The sequence below is a fragment of the Petromyzon marinus genome, chromosome 10 (assembly GCF_048934315.1).
Source record: "Petromyzon marinus isolate PM22_M1 ecotype Great Lakes invasive population chromosome 10, UKy_Petmar_22M1.pri1.0, whole genome shotgun sequence".
Classification (NCBI taxonomy): Eukaryota; Metazoa; Chordata; class Hyperoartia; order Petromyzontiformes; family Petromyzontidae; genus Petromyzon; species Petromyzon marinus.
Window position 1 is genome coordinate 15,805,422 of NC_133676.1, and position 19,705 is coordinate 15,825,126.

Sequence of the window (19,705 nt, forward strand, 5' to 3'; positions counted from 1 at the left end):
CCTTCGTCATACAAATTATTACTTGTAAGGTGTTGTGCGTCATTTTGTAAAGCCCTAGCCCTGAGGATACTAACTGGTACAGACATGGGGAGTGAACCACCCACTCAAAGGTTATTACAGCCCAATTGTTTACGCAGCACTATGTTGCTTAGCAAAATGTTTGTGGGTGACTGCATATGCCTAACTGCATCTGTGTTTGGTTGTGTATCAATGTGCAAATCCCAATGTGGTTTTTTTTCTTCTGCCTGTGAAAAGTCTTTTGTATGTTTGTGCCTGTGACTTTGTGTATATGGTCCTCTACGTGGAGAGCGGTCGTGTAACGGTTTGCGTGCTATGCTACGAAACCTGGCTCAGCCATAAAGCAGCACCGTATGCAGTGTTTAAATATCAGTGCTGGGGAATGAAAGACAACCGGGCATGGTGCTGGTCACACCACCTGACATTGCATGCCATGCGAGCGGTTGAAGGTGTCCCATTAGTTGAGAAGTCTAACCCTGGATCTTTGTTCACCGCTGCTCGTGTGCCTACGTCTTTTGCGCGATCGCCCGCTGCACTCTCGCGCCGTCCGCTTGCACTCGTCTCTGACCTCGTCCCCATCCTCCCCTCCGCCGCAGTCGCTGGTGGCGTTCATGTACGACCCCACGGGAGACCCGCTGTGGGAGGAGGAGCCCGATGCCAAGGATGTTGTGCACGTGCACAGTGATAAGGTATCGGACTTGGGGGGGGGGGGGGGGGTGCTCGCGCGGCTTGGCTCATGTGCCAGGCCACCCCGACTCCACCACGACCCTGCTATGACCCCTTACAAAGCATATACATCCAGAATAAATGCCTCATTCGAGAACGAAGAATCGCACCGGCTGGCTCTGACATTCCTCGAAGACACCGGTGCAACCATCAGCCTCATTAGAACATGAACAGGCCGATGTGCCTGTCATCTTTATAAGTGGAAAATTACAGACAAGACAGTGCCATGCAGCCCAAACGATGGAGCATGTAGTAAACCACTGTAGTCTGCGCTCCTTCAATGGGGAAATAGCAAAACTACACGAACTCTCTCATGAAGCCCTTTCATGGTGAGCAGACCTCGACATATGCATTCAGCTCCTGAACCATATGGTCATCAGTATAAATATAATCGAACAGCACAATACAATTATTATTTGGATATGCAGAGCATATGAACACAGGATAACCTCGCTGAGCGTGGTTTTTTATCGAACACGTGCTTCGGCTACAAACCGTTTACCTCATGAGGCCTATTTTACGGAACACGGAGGGCGATTTTTCGGCTATACGCGGTTTGACGCTGATAAAAATTCTCATTTCCGCGTCGAAAATTAGTGCGCGGTCCACTTGTGCTCTTGTCAGATAGGCTTGTGAGAGGTGAGAGTGCCGCATCTGTTGGAAGGTACTATGGTGTTAACGAATCGACTGAGAACGATTTATTTACCACGTAAGTATTTTGCATATGGTTTTTTTTTCGTGTGTGCGATAATGTAACACATACTCAACATGCTCACGCACAATACAGTTGATCACACACATTGTCGCATGCATCTAGCCGTACACTCGTTGAGGACGTCAGTCATACGGATGCCTAGATGGCAATTCGTTAACGTTCGAGTGATGGTGTTAGGGGGGCGGGCGTCGAGCTGACAATTCAGTGTCAGGGGCGAGTGTCGGGCTGGCAATTCAGTGTCAGGGGCGAGTGTTGAGCTCGGGTACCACGGTACGGGAAGATTAATGAAGATGGGGTTTTGTATTGAGGTGAAGTTGAACGAATGTACAAGTAGAATTAGTTAAGAAAAGAGGGACGAGGTGATCATTTTGGACCAGGAATGCAACCCTATTTTTCCCATGAGGTCCATTATTTGAAACTGTATTCTTTGGTTCTTTCGGTAAAGTCACGTAGGTAGAAAATTAGTATTAAGAGCATTTCTATTTATTTATTTTATTATAAAATTAAATTAAACATTCTTTTTTTTATTTCATTTTTGTACCTTCGTGACTTTACCGAAATAACCAAAGAGTATGGATTCCTGCAGTCACGAAAGCTTTAAATGAACTACGTATGTATATTCTTGGTTCTTTCGCTAAAGTCACGTAGAAGGGAAACAATAAAATAATAAAAATATAAAAAATAAAATTCTCACGACGTTTCGACTGCAACACAATCAATCATCGTATGTTCAAATTATTTTGCACCGCACGTAGCCAACTGTGGTAATCGGAGGTGCGGAGTAACCACCGATCGAGCAAATATTTTATTGATGTCTCAGGAGGCAGCGTGGGCAACTTGAGAGGAGGGCAGAGGCGAGCAGAAAGAAGTGAGATTAGCGAAGGGAGGTCAGTGAGACTAAGAACATAACGATGAAAATTATAAAGTGAAAATGTTTAAATAAAACCGATATAATTTGGAGCAAGAAGAAGAAGAGTATGAGGATGGGAGTGATGCAGTCTCATTTGTGGGCGCGGGTGAGAAGTATTGAGTGTATCATATTTGTGTCGTATTTATTTGTTGGTATTCATCAGCCTTTGCTTCTGCGAAATCACAGTGGCTTCCTTCCAGCCCTGCAAAGCTTCAATTCATCTCACTCCTACATCTGCCCTCTACACCACTCCCTCTTATCGCTCTTCACCCCCCCCCCCCCCAGCTGTAAGTCGCCTTTCTCAACCGCTGGAAATATAAAATTGTGTTCTTTGTCATTTCGCATCATTGTCCCATAATGCTGGCTACACCTCAGTCTTTCTGTGTGCAGTCTGTTTTGGCAAGTCATGTGCTTTGGAGTTGCGAGCTGGAATCCTAAAAAAAAACCTCAATTGTATTCAAATATTTGATCTATTATGTGATTTTATCTTGATTTGAAGCTTTTGTGACTGCAGGAATCCATACTCTTTGGTTCTTTCAGTAAATTCACGTAGGTAGCAAAATAAAATAAAAAATATAATAAAGTATGTTCTTTTTCTACCTACGTGACTTTAACGAAAGAACCAAAGAGTATGTGATTTGTTACATGAAAACGAAGTAGGAGGAATGTTAATCCGCTGATTGCTTATTGCATCTATCTGTTATACAGAATGTAAATACCATGTGTTTACATTTTTTACAACTGATAGGTCGGTGGCTTTTACATTCTGCAGCCAGACTTTTTTTCCAAGACAACTTTGGCTGCACCTTTGAGCCAATCACCCAGAATGTGGCCCGATCTCATGAGACCTCAAAAGCTAAGCAGGTTTTTGAGCCTGGATAGTGCTTGGATGGGCGACCGCCACCGTGCATAATGCAGGTGTTGTAGGCTGCTTGCAGGGCTGTGGCGGAAGCAGTCGGCGGTGCAGCAACTACATTGTTGTACGCTGTGATGCTCCACCACCTAACGCTCCCCAATTCACAAACCCACACAAGACCAACGTGGTGACGTACGGTCGAATAACTCTCACGACCCACACGGGATTTGCTGTACGCTAACAACTTTAAACGGGTGACATAAACATGTCAATTTGATTATCCCATATCACGTATTATTTGGCTTAGGGAATGTGTGTGTGTGTGTGTGCACCTTGCCTGGCGCAAGCATCACGGTGATGTCACTGCCAGTTCGAGGCAAATGTCAGCTGTTGATGTTGGAGTGTGTTCGTGATTTTGTGAGTACTAGTTGAGTGTCGTAGTTTGCATTGCATTGTGATCCCGGCGATAGGGAGTTAGATTCCCAGACATTCACAATGTCCAGTGAGAAAAAGGCAACTGGGCATGGTGCTGGCCACTCTATTCACTCATGTGTTGTGCCTGACCTTATTAGGGGCTCAGTAACAGCACTTGCCTCCCAACAGTCTATATGGCTAAGTAAGGGGATTTATTTGTGTGTGTGTGTGCGCTATGTTTTGGGAAGTGAGTCCACTTTTAGTGTAGCAAACTTATCCTGCACATGTGATGAGAGAACTTGGTTCAAGTTTACTTTAACAGTCTAATGGGGAATTTCAATTACTCTGAGATTAATGGACAAATCTACCCTGAGGCGTTTCGTTCTGCAGCCCTTTATAGAAATCTGTTCTGGCCTATTCACTCGAATGTTCGGCTCATCGCAATTAGAGTCCGAATGTCAGACTGTTGGTACATTTATTTCGATATACAGTATGTCAGGCTACATTAAAATAAAACAACTACTCTGCTTTGTTTGAAAAAAAGTTTTTGCTTGATTGTCCTAATGCGGTGATTTATATGAAGAAAATAAAAGGCAATCACAAGTAAACAAAAAGCATAAATTGCAATGTTAAAATGCAACATGGTTATGCATTAAATATAAATTAATCTAACTACATTCCATCTATGTATCATTTGCTCTCTCTTGACAAATCTATTTTCAACCAGTATAAATCTGTCACATTATACTAAACTATTTTATAATTAAAAAATGTTTTACCAGGTAAGACCCACTGAGCTATGTAGCTCATTTTCATAAGCGACCTGGCCACAAATGATAGCTCAACGAAGTGGCTTATCACAAAATGTATCGCAGAAACCAAATACTCTAAACACATGTTTCTAAGTGTGGAGGGAAATACCGGAGGGCCGCGAGAAAAATCCACGCGACCACAGGGAGAGAGACACGCAAACTCCAAATATACAGGAGGTGTCAGGATCTAGATCGAACCCACGACCTCCTGCATACCAGGCGAGGGAGTTAACATCTCGCCGCCGTGATTGATAATTAATTAGACATAAGCGCTGCACATGTACAAGAATATAACATATACATTTTGAATAAATCTTGCTCCATTTGTAAATCTCATCCCAAAATTCATACATGGTTAGGAATTGAGCTTGGGTCACTTTGCAAGTTTACTGCGCTAAGCGGTACGCTCGCTACCGTGAAACAGCGCTTGCGCGGACACAGATACTCGCGTGCATGCACGGCGATAGCACATCCTCGCCCGCTGGAATGCTCTTCCGATATTAGGAAACCACTGGAGCAATGCACTTTTAAACCTAGATTGAAAACTGATTTCTTTAGAACTGTTTTTTTGTGATTAGCTTATTGTCCTTCCACAGAACCTCCGATTAGCACGTTTGGCTACGCACAGTGCGAAAGAAGTTCCAAAATACATACATACATCAGCTGTGCGTGATTTCACCCCGTTACTCTCATGGCTTTCGATTGACTCTGATGTTTCTTTCCCCAACTGTGCCGTTATGTCATGTAGGAGTTCCGATTGCTGCTCAAGAAAGAAGAAAGACCCATCCTCATGATGTTTTACGCTCCCTGTGAGTCCCATCTATAATCACAAAGCACAGCTCACAGCCTGGCATTTAATAGATAATGATGTTTTGGAGATTATGGCCTGAAGTAAAAAAACCAAGTTCTGTTTGAAGCTTGCAGGGCATGCATGTTTTGTGTAAGATAAGACATTTTGAAACTTGGGAGTTGTGCACTTTCCATGCGATGTCACAGGGAATATGTATCATTCTGGCATGTGCTCCGATTGCTGGTAATAATTTCCATTTGTAAGATTAAAAAAATTGCTCTCAATGCCCCCTCCCATCTTTGCTACTGGACGGACAAATTATGTGTCCGTCGTTTTTGCCCTATCGCTTAATAGATCAGCTGATATCCTGAGGGTGCGTGGGTAGCCTGCGCCGCCGCAGAGTTGTTCTGCGCTTTGTGCGCTTGACTTGCAGCCGGATGGTTGCGAGTTCAAATCTCATTCGGTGGTCGGCTCCTCAAATTTACACCACTGCCTCAGGAATCCCGATGCTCATTTAACCAGACCAACCCTTAGACTTGGCCGTTACGACTAGCGTGGCGTACACGTCGTGTGGTGTGGCCAGGACTACGCCCAGCCTCCATTGTCTTCCGAGTACCGATGTTCGCGTACTGCATCGGGCCACAATTTGATCGAAGACACACCAAGAATAACAATTGCAACAATTAAAAGTTCCACAGCGGCTAAACTTGATTGCACCTCAAGATGCTTTGCGTTAGGGGAAGAAGGTAGAGCAGGCACATGTGGGGGTAGAGAATCGAGAGTAGGAGCGCTGACCAGGCTTGACAATGAGGCCAAGTTCAGGGGGATGAAGCAGAAAGGGCCCAACGAAATTCAGGGGCAGCGCCTGTGAGTCCCAGGGGACGCACAGTCTCGGTGGGTGCCCAGTTTAGGGGACCCCTAATTTACCACTTTGCCACGAAGGTGCGTGGACACAAATGGAACCCATATGGTCAAGCTGATGCGGCGTCTAAACATCGACATTCGGGGAGACAAAGGGAACCAGGTCACTCCACTCCCGCACGTGGTAGTAGTAACGACCATGTGGTCTAACCCAAAAAGCAAATATGGTTAATTTTATTGGCAAAGACCTACGTTTTAAGTTACGTTGGACCCATTTGACTGGAACCAAAGCATAGAGCACTGAGCATTTTGCCCCTACTCACCACTACACAGACAAAGATCCCCCATGTAGCCTTTAACAGATATTGGCACCAAGCGCTTAAAGGCTGGCACCCCACACGAGGTGGTGTTGTGACCATCGACACGCCTGGCCGGATTTGTCTCCCCCCGGCGCTGACGTTTTAGACACACGCACCAGTTGCTCATTTTTAAAGCCACGTGGACCTCGGGGTCACATTGCGCTAACCGCTACGCCGCCGCTCCCCCCACTCACCGCTGCGTCCACACACGAGCACGCTGCTGCTGCTGCTGCTGCTGCACCTCGCCACCGTGCCGGCTTAGAATAACACGGAGAGGGAAAGTCACGCAGGCCAGGCGCCCCTCGCGCCCAGTGTCGGCCGTTAACGCCCGGAGGGGGCAGTCCCGGCGTATTGGTAACACCGGGGCCACCACTCTTGGGGAGGTAGGTGGGGGGGGGGCGGGCGGCGTTCTGCCGCACTCGGCCTGAAATTCCGCTGACTCGCCCGCCGAGCAGATGTTGAAGGTCAGCGAGGAAGCGGACGCTGACGGCGCTGGCTGTGCGGGCCGTCGCGCAAGAGGTCCAATTCCTTCGCTTGCTTACTTAGGATCTCCTTACCACTTTAAGGAGACACGTCTTATTGTTGCCGGTGTCCGCGGGCACACGCGTGTGTCTGCGTCCACGAGGGGTGATTAAGAAGTCTGGCCTGACGGAAAGCGAGCACCGACTTTTGTGAAGCTGTGTTATTTTTTTGGATCGTTCTCTTGAAGCGCAATGCATTTGGTCCTTCGATGTTCCGAGGCTTTAATTCCTGCCTGGAAGAAACTCTTTATCTTGCTCCTCAAAGCACTCGTTTAAAGGATCTATCACTTCATTGCCACTATAAAGTTGTTTTCTCAGCAAGTGTTCCTTTAACTGTAGAACACGTGGAAGGCGCTGGAAACTAGGTCTAGTGACTGTGGATTTACTCCAGGTTTTTTCAATCTACTTTTTCTTGAGATGTTTTCTCTTGTGAGTGACCTCAGGGATCTTTAACATCCAATGTAAATGAAGCAAACAGTGCGTCATATTATTCATGTTTATTACACACCACAGTAATAACCAGGGTGGCCGTTAGATTCGAACCATGAGCTTCTGCAACAAACTGGCGAATGCCCTACCGCTTGGCACTGCCCCTTTGTATATCGGTGTGTAAAGCAGAGCTGCGGTAACACGATTAGTGCTCTGCACTATGATCCCAGCAAGCCTGGCTTATTTCCAGGCAATGTACAGCAATGGCAGCTGTAACCAAACCTGAACTGAGTCACTAAGACCTTGACTCAGCTGAAAATAAAAGTCAAATTATTTTTTTACACTCGATTGTACAGAGGACAGTACCAGCCTATGTTAATAACTGCCAACCACAGTGGTGGGGATTCTAAATTCCTATGGCAGGGTCTAGTCACTCCAACAGGCAACGACTGTAAAATAAAATTGCTACATTGTGTAGTATGTCAACATCAGCACTGGGGAGATAAATGCTGCCGGATTTGCAGAGCACTTGCCCCATCACTCTCTGTGTATTGCATTGACCTTAATGGGTGCTTGCAAACAGTTCTTGCCTCAGTAGTTTATACGGCCATATCGGGTAGGGAAGGGTGGTGTGTTGGTGTCGCATTTAGAATGCTATATTATTGAAGATATTGTCAAATGTACAATTTATTATTTAAGAGTTTTACTTCTAGCTCCCAGATTGACAGACCGGTCGACATGACAGGCGACATGCAGTCCTATGAGGTGCCGCCTATTGTATACATTCATTACATGCTTAACCTTAGTGATGCAAGTCCTCTTGCCTTCCTCAAGAGTTAACTGTAAATAATGGTGTATTTATTTACATCATGTACAATTACTTATAAAAGCTTTAGACTTTGGAGAGAGTTAATTGAACGAGGGAAGCATGTGCCCTGTTATCATTTCAAGTCATTAAAATCTTTGTGGGCAAGGCTGTCATCATTCATGGTGGTCGGCAAACACCTATCGTGGACCGCATTGCAAGAGCTGCATTTGCCACCTGTGAATATGTCTAACCTGTGAATGTGTCTATCCTTCATTGGACCTCCTTTGCCAGTACCAAAATATAATAATAGGGTTTTTCCCCTTGTTTAAAAGGATTCATGTCTGCATTAACCACAATACGCCTTTTGGCGTCATCTGGTCTAGCACCATTTGAGACCAGGCTCTAAAGAAAGCTGTCTCTGGTGTGGACCAATCCGTTTCAAGGACAATGCATATATTATCAGTGTGGTTTTTTTTGTTTGCATTTTGACTGCAAGTATTGTGGTTAATGCAGACATGAATCCTTGTAAAAAAAGGTTTCAGTTTTGTTGCCAGAAAAAAGGAGAAAAACCCTATTATTGTGTCTCTCCTGTGAATGTGTCTATCCTGTGTCGATACAGGGTGTGGCGTCTGCAAGAGGATGAAGCCGGTGTTCCAGGAGGCAGCCACCATGGCCAAGAAGACATACGTGAGCTTCCAGACATCAGCGCAGTCTCACGTTGTCTATCGGTTAATTTTTTTCAGCTGCCCCCTTGGTGTAATGGTTATCACACTGCACTTGCAATCGAGAACAACAAAATAATAATTTGCCCCATTGTGGAGAATATAAATAGCGAAAGCAGATAATAATGTATCCTTCATGTATCTGTCTCTCCACATAAAATATAACAACATTTCTTACCCAACTTATTGGCCCAGCAGCATTCTGGGAGTGTAAACATTCTGCAGCATTGATTCAGTACAAGCAAACCTTGAGCCAGTTTTGACATACAGTGTCTCGTCAGAAGTCTCCCATCTCCTGGTGTGGTATTTGAAAAACTGGGCAAGTTTCTCAAATCCCACCACCGCTGTCCACCCCGCAGAGTAAATGGAGGGCTATTGGGGACTGGATAGCCACATTGAAGCACCAGTGCACCGTATGAACGTATGGCTCATGCCCACGTGATACATTTCAATTGTGGTTTATGGTTGGTACTGGCTGGCTGTAATGGGGATTGACCAACGGGACCACTAAGACTGCCACTGGGTCCTCCCAGACTAGCACTGGGACCACCAGCAATGACAGTAAAATCTCTGAGATCACTGGCACTTCCAATGGAACCATCGCAACTGACAAATGATTGGATGCTTACTACTTGCTCATTCATGTACACACACACACACGCAGGTGATCGCTCAGGTGTACGTGTAAACATTTCACCCATTGAAGAATCAATATTTACATCTTGACTTAAAGCTTTCGTGACTGCAGGAATTCATATTCTTTGGGTCTTTCGGTAAAGCCACGTAGATAGAAAAATAGTACAATTAATACAAATAATAACAATATCACGATGTTTCAACCGCAACACAAGCAATCGTCAGCAGGTAAAAAATATAGCGGGAGAGCTGCTGAGGCAGGAAAGCATATATGTGCCACAGCAGCTCTCCCACTATATTTTTCACCTGATGACGATTGCTTGTGTTGTGATCGAAACGTCGCGATATTGTTATAATTTTTATTAATTTTATTATTTTTCTATCTACGTGGCTTTACCGAAAGATCCAAATAATCAATATTTCCCAGAGGAATTATCCAGCGTGGATTCGTAAGAATTGAATATAATTCCTGCAGGAATAACCCAGCTTAATTGATGGTACTGGGAAAGACTACACTCTGGCATGTGATAATGCTGTGATGTGCATTGCAGGTTCTGGCTGGAATGAATGTACATCCAGCTGAGTTCGATGGGATTAAATCAGACTACAACGTGACTGGTTACCCCACCTTCTGCTACTTCGAGTGCGTACGCATCATAGGCATCCGTGCATGTTCCTCGCGCACACACACACACATATACGCATGCGGAGACGTCAAAGAGCGTCGCGATACAGGAAAGGCACAGCCTTTCGTATATGTACAAGTTTATAGAGCATGGAGAGATGCACGTTTGGAATTACTTGAGGGACTGAAAGAGGAATGTGGATTAGAGAACATATGCAGGTTAATAACATCATCTAAACTTTTAAGGAAAGTTAAGTGGGCTTGGGCAGGGCACACCCCTTGAATGGATGATGTTTAAGAGTAATGGCAACCAAGGTATTGAACGCATCTGAGAGGAAATCCACCAGAGAGATGGGTCGCTGAGATCAGTTCACGTGCACGTGCCGGATGAATCGCTGCGAGGTGACAGCTTGGGAAGGCATTCATCCAGCGGCAGATCGATGATGGCTGCTGCTGATGAGGATGATACTGAGAGGTAATGATGGCCAATGTTATTGATGTCATCACAGCTAACCATCGCTTCCTTCCTCCCGGCTGATCGTACAACTGCTGTGCAGTCACCCTCTAAGGTCCTGCTACTAGAGAATCGCATCATCTGCCTGTCCATCTTCCCCTTGGTTTCCAACCTTTGGGTGCCTCCACGTTGTTTGGTTTGGTAATGTTATCTTTTCCATCCTGCTCACGTCCCACCTATCAATGCTTCCTATTCTGGGATACGTCTGTAACGCTTTCCTCCTGCATTATTTTCCAAACGTCCACAAGTTGCTTACCCCAGCCTGCCCGAAGAGTTCCTCGCTTCCTTTCCACACAACTAGAATTTTCACACACTCACGTGTGTAGCTTGTGCTTAACAGTTTTCGAGTGGTGTGTAAAGTGCTTTTTACGCACGAACATAACTGTTAAAGACATGGCATTTGACAACCGTTTTAAACGCTTGTGTGCAAGTTCTACCCTTTTATAAGCGTTGTTTTATTAGGCTGTTAAAGCACTGCATATTTCAGTTTTATTGTCGAGCGTTCAAGTTGACCAACTGCTTGAACGCGTTTAAAAAGTCAGAGGCTGAGCGTTCCATGAGGCCGATTTGCAATGTGCTTGCCAAGCCACGTGTTTTTTTTGTTTATTTATATCCTGTAAAAAAATGTTTAAATGTTACTGGTAAGATGCTACATATGTTAGACCATTGTCTAAAGACCTTTGCAAAATGTGTATGAACGCTTCGAAAAATGAAGATAGTTCCTCGCTGTGTAATTACTATTTTTACTCTATAGCTGGAAAATTTAAGTCGTCAGAGCTAGAATTTTCATTGCGTAGGTTGGAAATCGAGAAAATTTGAAATCAACGTGACAAGTAGTTACGCAAGCAACGTTAACAGCGTGGGTCAGGTGTCAAAATAGAATGGGTGAGGTGGATGAGACTTGTTAATCCTGATTAATAATGACAAAGGTAGCTAAAACAATGACGGCAGCCCCCCTCATTACTGAAGGGACTGTAATTGTTGAATCGGTGTGGTTTCATCCACATTGAGAACTGTAGGTACGTATGTCGAACTTACTTTCACACCGTACGTAGCCAACTGTGCTCATTGGAGGTGCTGGTATTTGACTGATTGAGGGCAGGTAATGCAACAGTTATATTTCCAGCACTGAAATACTGCCATAACTCTGGACTGACTTTCAGTTTTTAACCATATTTACAAGCTCTCCGGGTCTTTCGGTAAAGTCACGTAGATAGAAAAATAATAAAATGATGAAATGTTGGTAAACATTACCGTACAATCAACTGCGTTCCTTTAGATATTCCTTTTTGTTCGTATCCCTAACACATCCAAACATTGGCAATTCAAGACAAGCACCATGCAATGTCAATCATATGAGAACTGCCCTATTAGAAATAATTGAATGACTAGGTTTAGAGCTTGTTCTATGGAGAGACTGGCCACCCCCATAGAAATGTGGATTTGCAAACCTCTGGCTCGGTGGGACCACCAACCAAGACGATGGCCTCCTTGCTGTATCAGGCATTGGGCGTGTGTACTCGTCTCTTGGTGATCCAGAGCCATTGGTATAAATTCCACATCTCTGTGCGCAACTATTGACTCCCCGCAAAGTGGTACGATTTTATATCGACCACGGAAGGATTAGTGAACCCCCAAGTGGAATTTGAAAACTCCACAAAAAGACTGTGAGCCGAGTTTTTTTTTTCTAACCACAGCACCACCACATTGGAAATATCATTCCGGTTAATATACTATTTTTTTTATCAATGTTTGAAGAAATATTGTTTTACATTTCGGGGTTTTTTTTACCTGTAGTCTTTGCCAATGGGCTGAGACCATCAAACTTGCTGTATTTGAAAGCCAAGAATACAACAACAGTTTATTTATTTGTTCATTACCCGTGCATTTCCGGTCACTTGTGCTCACCCCATACTCTAGAACTCCCTTGAGCCCGGTCATTCGTGCCCCTAACATCCTACCATCTAAATCGTTCCATTTTTGAAACTGCGTTAAGTACCTTGAGTGAAGGGGCGCTCTATAAATATAAAATTAGATTAGGTGTGGGCCCAAGACCTTCTATTTTTCCCCTCTGTGTATGACTGAATGGTCCTCTCTGTAAAAATAAATGTGCCCACCGGTACTGTATAGCGTTTTAAGATGCGGTCACATTTTAGATGCTATATGAATCCAAATTGCATTGTATTTTTAGGATGGTTGAAATGCAGGATTGAACCCTGCATGGATTCCAGTGGTGCAGCTCATTGATCTATGATCTGTTACAGCCGTTATGAGCTCCCTGAGCCACTGAGGTCTGACTAATTGTTCAGCGCAGTGCCACCCCAGATTTGGCACTGAAGTCGCGACCAAACTGAATTGCAACCATGCCGTTTGGCTGAGTTGTGCTTCGGGTACGAGGCACCTGCTTGATGGGAGGGCGATTTCAGTGACCGCAATGCGTGTCTGGCGATCTTTGAGGCCTGCAACTATGACAGTGTTTCTAGAAATAAAGCGCGGATGAGCAGGCATCTCACATTCCCATTTGAAGGGTGCATTGACCTTCATAGTCTTGCATTGTTTTATTGTTGACTTATTTTTTTTTTGCAAATATAGCCTCACTGCCAGAGCACTCGATGCATAATGTGAGTTAAAATTTCAGTTGAGTATCGATTCAGCCCGTTATCCCTTCAGGGTTGATTAAGTAATTCCTGCTTCATGGAGAATTCCACAATGGTGGCTCCTGCCATAGGAATGTGGAATTTTCTACCACTGACAGCCACTGCACCCCGTGCTAATCAGAATGTAAGCAGAGACAATTGGACTTTTTTCACTCAATATAATAGGGCATGCACAAGGGTATGTAGGTACTGTATGTGTATGTATGCATGCCTATATAAATTACGGAGATATTTACATTTGATCTTGCGTGCAAAAAGGCAACCGTTTAAATCGCGTTTGCTGTCCCTGTTTTTTGTGCACAGACGTCTCTACATCGAGTGCCAATCTCCCGCTTGTTTTTATTTTGCAATGCAGGCAAAACTTGTATGCGGTACTCATTTCTAAAGTTTTTTGTTTTGCCATTTGCTCTTGTTTCTTCCAGGAAAGGAAAATTCCGATTCAACTACCAAAGTTACGGAGCTCAGGCCAAAGATATTGTTGAATGGCTAAAAAAGTAAGTTCAATATATAGTGCCTCATGTGGTTTATATTTGTATTTGGAGTTGCAAAAAATAAAACTTATTTCGACTGCTGTAGCATATTTCTTTATACCATTTCATCGTTATAAATAAAAGCCATTTCCAGTCGAATTTGACTATACCAACGCTGCGGAATGTTTTTGAACTATGAAAGGTTAGTCTTTGATGCCAAATCTAGTTGCTTGGAAAACCTGCAGCATTTTTGCACGTGTACGCACGTGTGTCGCAGCAATGGGGAGACTAAGGCAAGCAATTCTACGGGCACTGTAGCGTGCGAGACTAATCGGAGGATCTTTGCGCGTCTGCGCGTACACGCGCTTGTGCACGTGTACACCCCCCTACAGCCCTGAATCGCCCAAGCCCACTGTTCCCGAGGTGGCATGGAGTGAGACGGACTCTGCAGTGTTTCATCTGACGGACGAAGACTTCCAGGATTTTGTGGACAAGCACCCCAATGTTTTGGTGATGTTCTACGCCCCCTGTAAGTCACCCGTAGCAATCACAGTACAGAATAATTCTTGTTTTACTCCGTGTAACACTAACTGTGCTGACCAGTCACGCTGTGGCATTATTCGATGGTGACTTTAAAGTGATGTCACCGTACTTTGAGTGCTTGACTTACAATGGGAAGGACAGCGAGTTCAAATCCTGGTCCGGAGTCAACCCTCCTGGGTTGATAACACGAGTTCCACTTTGGTAGGGAATCAACGGTGTTTTTTCTTGTATAAAGGATGTGACCCCATTCTATACAAACAAAATCCGTCTACACTGTTTGGTTATTCAAACACCCAACACTTACTGCCTTAAAGTGCAAACGATAATGAGAAGCAAGACAGAACAATAGAGATGCACTCTTCCGGCAAAGCGTGAAGTAAAACATAATTGAGCTTATCAGGCCAATTTGATGTTTGTTTTTTTTGTCCCATTATCCACTTGGGGTTGCGGAACAAATTCCCGTTGGCAAATGTCACAGCCAACAGTGTAACATCACAATGAGCCTGAGGGTATTTCATGGAAGATGACGTCACGGAACTACTATTAAATGTCTTCAATAATCCTCTTATCTACATTAGGCAGCACACCTGCAATGAGTGTTTGTTGAATGGCAGCCTGACCAAAAATTGGTAATCCTCAGAGCTGGACGATGCCAAATTGATGGCCAAAACAAATTTAATGTGCCGGTTGTTTTGTGCATTTGTTTTTTTGGTTTATTCCTAATGCTGCTGGCCGTCTAATCCTAACTGGACGATGTGCAACGTAGGGTGCGGGCACTGCAAAAAGCTGAAGCCAGACTACGACGAGGCTGCCAAGATTCTCAACAACGAAGAGGAAAACGTGAGGATGTTAATTCTGCAATGCAGTGTCTCTTCTGCGCTAAACAAGAAAGTAAAAAAATAAGTATTAAAGAATTACGCGAGTGAATGGCGAATGAATGAATGCGCGGCTGCTTCTGTTTGAATGTAGAGCGCCATGGAAGTGCCACTTGATGTGCTGCTTTGTGTAGGATTTGCACAAATGTTAAGGAACTGAAATGACCGGTGCATGATCATCCATAGCCATAATCGTCACGCCTTGCAACAGAAACATATGTAATAGGCTATCGCAGCAGTCAAAAGGGCCTTCTGCATAGCAGATTGAGAGATGACAGAGAGATCGATTTGGAGCTGAAAATGATACTGTACACTGGGGCCCAAAGAAAACTGCGAAGATTTTAAGAGAGTTTATAAATGGACATGTTTTAACAGACATACAGTTGGCCTCTTGACCTTCACTTGACACCATTGAGTTTAACGCGAACCGTAGCTACTGGATGACTTTTCTTGAGGCCACAGAGCAAATGGAAAATAGCAGTAAAGCTTCTTTACAGTGCCCTCTAGTGGATCGGAAGCCGCAAACCTCACTGTGCCATTCACAAGCTTCAAGCAGTCACTTAAATTGCATGGATGTCAGAAAAAAGGCTCGTTCATTATGCAGCTCACGTGTTTCGATGACCATAAGATACATGTGTAAGCACTGCAGATAATTTCACATGCATATAGCTGTGTGTTCGCAAAGTGCCATGGGTATGCCATCATGGTATAATCCCAGCAACTTGGGTTTGATTCCCAGCTGGGATGAACTTTATCCGTTGCACATGATCAGGTGTTTTTAAACCTGTCCTGGTCGGGAACTGGTGCAGTGTATGTACTACGTATGGTGCGAAAGAAGTTCAACATACATCAGCACTGGGGAGACATTGGTGGTCCAGTGTAGTGCTACTTTGCCAACCTGAATAAGTGCACTCAGTAATAGAATTTGTACCTACAGTTTGTAAGTCTGAAGAGGGCATTCGTGTATTCATTGTGTGTGTCTTTGCCTTTGCTTGCGTGTCAAAGTGGGGAGTGGTAGGCTGCGCTGTAAACTCGGTGACCCGAGTTCGTGTACTGCTTATGCCCAACACCGGTGACGATTATTTAAGCAGATCCTGGGCCTCCCCGAGGTCGACTCAGCCTCAAATAAGTACAGTACCTGGTGCGATGTTTAAACATCACCACTAGAGACACAAAGGTGCCCTGGCGTGGTGCTAGCCACCCACCCCCTCGTGTGCCGTGCCGGCCTTCCTAGGTGCTCGCTAACCGAACTTGCCCCAACAGTCTGTTAAGGCTATACGGGGGATCTATGCCTTGTTTGTCACAGAGCCCTGGGGTTTTGGCAGCTGTTGATGCCACCATACACCGAGCCCTCGCCGAGCGCTTCGCCATCAAGGGCTTCCCCACGATGAAGTTCTTCCAGGACGGGGAGGAGAAATACACGGTGTCTGACCTGCGATCCAAGGACAAGATCCTCTCCTGGATTCGCGAGTGTGTATGCCACTGATGAATCACAGTACCTTGCTGATCTTGTCAAGAAGCATAAACCGTAATGCGATCTCCGATCATCCTCGCAGCGGCTTTTGGCTAGCCGTCGAACAAAGGCAGTCACCACTGGAGCTATGCACTTTTAAAATCTAGATTGAAAACTAATTTCTTGAGAACTGCTTTTTATATTTAGTTTGTTGTCCTTCCCCGCACTTCTGATTGGGACGATTGTCTTCGTATGGTGCGAAATAAGTTCAACATACATACGTACGTACTGACAGGCACCTTCCATGTATGCGTCATGTGTGCGTTTGACAATAACTTATGAGAACATGCTTAAAATAGGTGAAAAGTCAAAAGAGTTCCACTACACAAACGGGTGTCATGCAACGCTTGTCTGTGTTAGTGGCCCTGGGTCCTCATTACTACGGTAGAGGGGAGTCTCTTCACAGGAAATTCCATGGTTTACTACACAACATACGCTACTGCATGTTTCTATATCATCTATATCAACCCCAGAGGAAATATATACCAACTTAAATTTGAACCCACGACTTTTACACAGTGAGTCATGTGCTCTCACCACAGTGTCGCCTGGGCAGATGAAGGCATTTGTTCGTCTAAATTAAGCCAAATCAATTAAATATTAAGATGTATGGATAGCGGTATATACGCATATACACATATAAATCATTGCCTCTATTGCTCACACTGCCTTTTAATTAAAACAAACACCGTTGGTTAATGTTTTAGTCAATACTTTTCTTCACAGCAGCAGAGAGAGAGAGGGCAGCCAGGTTTACCGACTTCTAGTTAGATACACACAACATTGACCTTCACCATTTTAAATTGACACAAACAGTTTTTCCCTTAGATAAACATTTTCTTTTTAAACGTTGCATAGCTGAGGTCAGGAGATAACATCACTTGTTTTTTGAGTAGCACCTTATAATCACCATTATCAAGTTAGGCCCTTTGTTTAATTTCGTCTATGCGAGACAACACCTGCAGACCATTTCAAAACGGATCACTGCGGGCCCGGCGCGTGTCTCGCCTTATAACGAGCTGCGGCGGTTTGTTTCCGTGCCCGCCGGCAGCCCCCAGCCGCCACCCCCTCCAGAGGTGCCGTGGGATGAGCAGGAGAACGACGTGGCTCACCTCTCGGTCGCCACCTTCCGCGAGTTCCTCAAGAAGAAGCGTCACGCCCTGCTCATGTTCTACGCCCCCTGTGAGTCGCTCCTCCGTCTGGCGGGGACACCGCGTAGCCGGCGCTGCCGTCGCCACGCAGCGCTGCGCTGTCGTTGCCGCGGTGCTGCGCGACGCGGCCGCCGCATCGCGTGCCGAATCGTAGCGCCACAGCCAAATGTCTCCTTTGCTCAAGCTCAGAAAATTTGGTGATACCGAACGCCGATTGGTTGGCCCTGAATCAGTGATGCAGATTCCATTTTCTCATGACGAGGGTCGGTCTCTGCATCGGTGGTTTATGTACGTTGTATACATTCCAGCCTCTTCATATTGCTATGCAACGTCTTCAATTCATGCATATTTGTAATAACGTTGAATAGTAACAATCCAAATAGTGCCTTCCTCTCGCTCATAGCTTTATATATTGAAATTGACGTATCAAAATCCTGCCTTCGTTTTATTTTCTGAGAAACAAATGTATAGTTGGGTCATTCTTGAAACTGGCTGTGCTGTGGTCGTTTATCAATGAGGCTTTAAGAATCTTGGAAGATGTCATTCTGGATCCAGGCCTTGAATTACCACTGGACTCTGTTTCCCAGGGTGTTTCCACTGCAAACAGGCCAAGCCGCACTTCACTGCTGCAGCAGCACAACTCAGAGAGGACCACAAGGTACGTGTTTGCCATGGCAACTTCCTTTCTGTTGATTCAGTTTTACCGTTAGCTTCTCATTCTTTGTAATCACTAAGCACAGAAAAGGGGCATATAAACTGTGTAACCGGAGCCACCCTTAAGCTCTGTGGATGAGTGAATGGGTCACTTTACGCGTCTCTGCTTTATAAACCTTGATCGGGCAAAGTCAAATAAGTTGTAAAATGCTACTTTGTCTTTTGATTATCAGTTCACTTGACTGAGATCATACCATTGACTAATTGAGCTTCTCGCTTAATTTTGAGCAGCTGCTTCATATATGAACCTAAATGATCAACAAGGCTAGCTGAGTTGTCTCGTGATATACAAAGCCATTATCATGCTCACTGGTGTTAGGCACCCAAGTTTAATCCAGGTTCTCAAGGGTAGTCGTTTGTATCACTTACCTGTCACCCCTTATCAGTGCCTACCTTATTACAGAACAATTCAGACCTTATTGGTCCCCCCGTGCCCTTATAAATCTCAACATTAATCCTACAAAGCCCGTATTGAAACGGCTGGACCCTGTATGGACCTGAAAACTCAATGTCCCAGTACAAGAATACAGGTTAAACAAACCGTTTGGGTTGAGAGGTATGGTATCATATGCTTCTCGCAATCATAGAGTTGTGAGTTCATCTTCCAATCTGGGCTTATAATCCTGATCTGTGAGATCATCAGTGGTTGTACTATCCAGTAACTAGTCCCCTGCGATGGAACTGTGGAATTTCCACCACTGTCTCAGGGCCACAAATGATGATGAGCAATAACTTATTGCTCATCAGGGGGAGATACTGTCTGGTTAACAACCCGATTTTGTCAAAAAGCCAGCGTGCAGATTGCGATTGTATTTTTATCACTTGTCGACACTTTGTGCTTTCGGTGGCCCCAAAGGCAGTGGTGGAAATCCCACATCCCTGAAGCGCTGTTTCAAGTTTGTTTAGCTGAACCAGATGAAAACTCAAGAGACCAGGTTGAGTCTCATTTTCACGAGTGACCTGTGTCACCAAGACGACAAAAGTAAACAAAGTATAGAAAATGGAGCATATAGAAAGCGGAGCAAATTAAACCGTGGCACATGAAACGGTGTTTTAAAGTCCATGC

The 19,705-nt window shown here is 44.8% G+C and overlaps 1 protein-coding gene across 1 annotated transcript in view; it reads left to right on the forward strand.

The window, feature by feature from the left end:
- PDIA5 (protein disulfide isomerase family A member 5) overlaps positions 1-19,705 on the forward strand; it is a 42,873-nt gene that overhangs the window by 13,862 nt on the left and 9,306 nt on the right. Inside the window, exons 6-15 of the mRNA XM_032951072.2 lie at positions 615-707; positions 5,200-5,260; positions 8,839-8,906; positions 10,129-10,220; positions 13,796-13,867; positions 14,236-14,372; positions 15,153-15,226; positions 16,568-16,731; positions 17,826-17,956; positions 18,513-18,583. Coding sequence (XP_032806963.1) covers positions 615-707; positions 5,200-5,260; positions 8,839-8,906; positions 10,129-10,220; positions 13,796-13,867; positions 14,236-14,372; positions 15,153-15,226; positions 16,568-16,731; positions 17,826-17,956; positions 18,513-18,583 — 963 coding nt within the window. The remainder of the gene's footprint in view (positions 1-614; positions 708-5,199; positions 5,261-8,838; positions 8,907-10,128; positions 10,221-13,795; positions 13,868-14,235; positions 14,373-15,152; positions 15,227-16,567; positions 16,732-17,825; positions 17,957-18,512; positions 18,584-19,705) is intronic.